At 35.3% G+C, this 4,635-nt stretch overlaps 1 protein-coding gene across 5 annotated transcripts in view; it reads right to left on the bottom strand.

Moving 5' to 3' along the window:
* LOC107728716 (suppressor of cytokine signaling 5-like) overlaps positions 1 to 4,635 on the bottom strand; it is a 21,073-nt gene that overhangs the window by 15,458 nt on the left and 980 nt on the right. For 2 of the 5 annotated variants that reach the window (XR_001638502.1, XM_016539003.1), the window contains exon 1: positions 3,177 to 3,308. The exons of 1 other annotated variant lie outside the window; for it this stretch is intronic. Coding sequence is in view for 1 of the 4 variants with exons in the window: in XM_016539003.1 (XP_016394489.1) it covers positions 3,177 to 3,178 (2 nt within the window). In the remaining 3 variants the exon portion in view is untranslated. Of the gene's footprint in view, positions 1 to 2,954; positions 3,309 to 4,635 lie in introns of those variants that run through there. 2 more of the 5 variants (XM_016539004.1, XM_016539005.1) reach the window with 2 other exon arrangements.

Below are 4,635 nucleotides of genomic sequence, written 5' to 3'. Positions count from 1 at the left end.
GGAACCCCCCCCCCCCCCCAAAGCCATAAACCTAGGGGAAACACTGCAGACATAACCGACTGTGTTTTTGTAACGTGTTTTTAACTTAACCTTGTATGTATTTGACAGTTTAAGCATATTAAAAGTACCAAAGCACAATGCTTATTGCGATATATTGGATGGGAAGTGCCCTTTCAACGTTCCGTCCATCAACTGAAAACAGGCTAGACTAATCAATTCTTGGGATTTAAGAATCATCATCATTTCATAAAAATGAGAATCGATTAATATCGAGATATCTATATTTTTACCCAGCCCTACTGCATATGACGCTGCTTTCACTTAATACACAGATCTAAAAGAAATATGCGATTTCTTTTCCAGCTGTTTACCTTCACAGACACAGTGTTTCCCCTGCCATTATTTTAGGGGGGCGGCCCGCCCCCCCAACGGCACCCACCGCCCCCCTTGAAGGTCAAGTTAATATTTAATTATATTTTCTCTATAGCGCCAGATCACAACAGAAGTCATTTAAAGTGACCTTTCCTATAGAACAGGTATATACCTTGTTCTTTTATTAAGCAAACTAAATAGTCTTATGTTATTTGCAATATTACGTGAGAAAGAACATTGTTTAGTACTCACATGCCATGTGACAGCCGCTTTCTGTGCGTGTGCTTCGGATGTGTGCACTCAGAAAACATTAGATCAAGTTTAAACTGATATGGCTTTAAAACACATGATTTCAGCGCGATATACACGATAATCAAAACCAAACTGATGTTTTTTGGCAGCGTATTTGAGGTGCAAGCTGTAAAGAGGCACAGCCCTTTTGTGGAAAAGGGGGCGGTGAACAGCAGCTAATTTGCATTTAAAGATACAGGCATGAATACAGCGTGTTTCTGCTTCACCTCAAAATAGGCATTTTCAAAATTATATAATAAATGATCTGTGGGGTATTTTGAGCTGAAACTTCATAGACACATTCTCGGGTCACCCAAGACTTATATTACATCTTGTAAAAAGTGGCATAATAGGTGCCCTTCAAGAACCGTACACTTAAAGTTTTTTTGGGGGAACCTAAAATAGTTCTTCTATGGCATCACTGCAAAAATCCCCTTTTGGAACCTTTATTTTTAAAAGTGAAGTGTAATATACATTTTAAGAGAGTTGTAACCTCATAATTACTTTAATAAAATAAATCTATAAAATAACAAATCTATTAGGATTGATATTTGAGAATAATTTTTCATATATGGCCACCAGGAAGTTACACCTGATAAACATGCAGATATACTATTAACACTTTACAATAACGTTTCATTTGTTAAAATTAACTACATTAGTTATAGCATTTATTAATCTTATGTTAATTTCAACATTTATCAAAACATCTTAAAAAAAAGTCATATCTGGTAACAGATAATTCACTAACATGAACAAACAATGAACATTTGTATTGTTATTAACTAACATTAACAACAATAAATGCTGTAAATATATTTATATTAGTCGTTATTATTTCATGTTAGCTAATGCATTAACTAATGTTAACAAATGAGACCTAACTGTCTCATTCTTCTCCCCCGAGTTACGTCTTCCACCATTTTAGAGTATCACACATACGCACGCTTTCCCCTAAGCATAAACAACGCTGATTACGCAGATTACGTTCCTGCGCGCTTTCTCCTCCGAACGTAAGCAACACTGATTAAGTCGATTACGCTCGCTGTCTATGCAGGGTCTGAGAGCTCTCACATTTAATCAAAAATATCTGAATTCGTGTTCCAAAGTTGAACGAAGGTCTTACGGTTTTGGAACAACATGAGGGTGAGTAATTAATGACAGAATTTTCATTTTGGGGTGAACTAACCCTTTAAGCCTATATTGAGTAACATTTCCCACTTGATAACACTTGGATCAATACACTTTTTGCAAATTCAAACATACGCGAGTCAGAAAATAACCAAGGCTCTGGCAAATTGCCTCTTGGCAGTTACAAAAACATCCCAGATATTTAAAATGTGCGTAGTGAATGTCTCTGTTATCTAAAATTTGACATATTTCATAACATATATTCTAGGAGTTTCTATTAACAGATTCAGTATGGGTTTTGTTTTTTTCCGCAGACACTGTAGTGACCTGCAGCTGTCACATATCCTTCTCAAAAGCAAATTCTAGTGGTGATTGTCTTATGATATGTTGGGAACTTGGGATTATTTATGGCTTCTTTCATATTCAATTTTATGATTTGATTTTACACGTAATGGCCTTAATTGTTCAGATTGAGAATGAACATGCAGATTCAATTGTAGTATCGGACATAAAATTAATAAGGTAAAAATAAATATATTTTTTTTTTAGTTTCCCCTATAATGGTAAAATATTGCCATTAAACTAAATTTATTTGTGACAGTGATTATATAAAAATGGCCAAGCTTTGTCATTTCATGAGCTGTCATGTGTATACACCTAATAAATCTGGACCTCAGATAAAAAGAAAAAAATAACTTTTAAAAATAATAAAAAAAAAATATTGTCGTGCATAAATTTATGTCAATTAAAACAATTGAATGCCATAATTTATTTGTTGACATGACTTAAACTTTCATGATGAACATTGTAGGCCTTTGCATTAACAGTGGACCTAGAGTCTCAATAGGTATAGCAGTCAATCCAGGCATGGTAATAGCGGTATTTTTCTGGATATCTTCATAATTCTCTTTACACTTTACCTGCTATTAGAACTACTGAATTGCATTAATTATATATGGATCATCAATCTAAGTCTGTGCTGAATAACTCAATGTTCGTCATTTGTAGTGTCTCTATATTTCTCTTGGTTGCTTTAGTTGAACCGGCTTCAGAAAATCAGAAAGGGGCCGACTGAAAAAAACTAGTTAAAAGCCATCAAACATTCGCCACAACATAAAATAATCGATGATCATTCACAACACACGGAGAGATAAACTCACCGATCCTTCTGTCGTGCTCTTTTATTGCTTTTTCGGGTGTCTTCTTTTGTTTGCGAAAAAAATGCAATCAAGAATAGTCGGGTACATTTTCCCGAGGCTAGAGACGGTGGTGGATAAAACGCACGGACGGGATACGATTGGGACCATAACTGCGACAATCGAAAAGCAAACTGCACATCAATGTGTCGATGAAATCGTAAACGTTTTACGTTTTGTATTTACATGGCCTACGATCCCCTCATCCCGTTGGCATTTCTTTCCCTGACGGCCGATATGGTCGCCAAGTGCAGCAGAGACGAGAATCAGGAGAGGTGGTGGCAAAGTTGCTGTTGACTGACATCAAGGGACTCCAATTGCGCGAAGTTCTGGATTCCGGCGGATACGGATGGGGAAAGACTTTGGAAGAAAGCGTCACTTCCCCGCTCGAATTCCAGCTAGTGATGGGATGTCCGACTCAAATCCGTGAGTCGGTTTGTCTGAACAGTTGGTTTCAGAGAATCGGTTCAAAATGATTCAGATGTTCTCCGGCGTGAACAATAAAGGCAAATACAGGCACGTTTTGCAGTTTAATAGTTTTTTTTAATTACGTATTATAAATAATTGCAGAATAATATATAGCCTACTTATTGTAATATCGTATCTATATATCAATATCGTATCATATCGTAGTTCAGTTTGTTCGAGACATGATTTATATGCATAAAAGCATTTTAATCATAATTTGCATTGAAATTGCATACTAAAACTTTCCCAGCAAACACAGAACGTTCCCCTAACGTTAGTTTTTGGTTCCCGTTTGGTTATTTTTTGGGAACCAAATACTAACGTTAGGGGAACGTTCTTTTTAGGTTATATTTTTTTGTAACTATAAAATAACGTTCCCAGAACGTTGCAGGGTGGTTATTTTTAAAATAACCTAAAAATAACTTATACAGAACGTTCCCTTATGGTTATTCTCAGGTTATTTTTATAACCCTGTAAAACTATCTTTCCAATTAAAACGTCGCAGTAAAATCTGGGTACTCCGTAATCTTACATATTAATGGACAGATTTAATCTTATTTAATCTTACATATGATGGTTGATGTGCTCAGATTATTACTTTTTAGTTTAAAAACAATCGATAAAAACAAGATGTGGTTTTTATAATACTGAATAGTCAGATAATTACAGATAATTTCCATGCATTAATGCAGCATTTATTAAAATACAGAAATTAGATCAATCAAAACGCGATTTAAATTATAATATTAAGCCAGGGTTAAGGGTAGAGTGATAACAGAAATAATAAATTCGTGGGTTTGTTTCATCTTCATTTACTGCGCGCCTCTGATCTGCACGCGCTTCTCCAGCACGCGCTTTCACCTGTCTTCCACAGAGAGCCGCGCGCTCGCAGAATAAAAAAATTAACGGTCAATTTTCGTTTTACTGACTGACTGACTCGCTCGTTTATCGATCTCTTTATTGAATGATAACTTAAAATTAATATATTTATGGGAGTAAGTATGATTTCGGAGGGATTTAAAATGCCTAACTGATGAGAACATGATGTTAAGCGAGAGGTTTTTGTTTACGGATCAAAAGAAGGTCCGGCTGCACAAACATCAGTGGTAAGAAATGAATGTACTGATATCCTACTTTAAGTAAAGTAATTTTTTATTCTTTATATATATATATATAT

The sequence above is a fragment of the Sinocyclocheilus rhinocerous genome, unplaced genomic scaffold (genome assembly GCF_001515625.1).
Source record: "Sinocyclocheilus rhinocerous isolate Xijiao unplaced genomic scaffold, SAMN03320098_v1.1 scaffold2172, whole genome shotgun sequence".
NCBI lineage: Eukaryota > Metazoa > Chordata > Actinopteri > Cypriniformes > Cyprinidae > Sinocyclocheilus > Sinocyclocheilus rhinocerous.
Note: the sequence above shows the minus strand (reverse complement) of the source record. Positions and strands in the feature narration are given on the sequence as shown.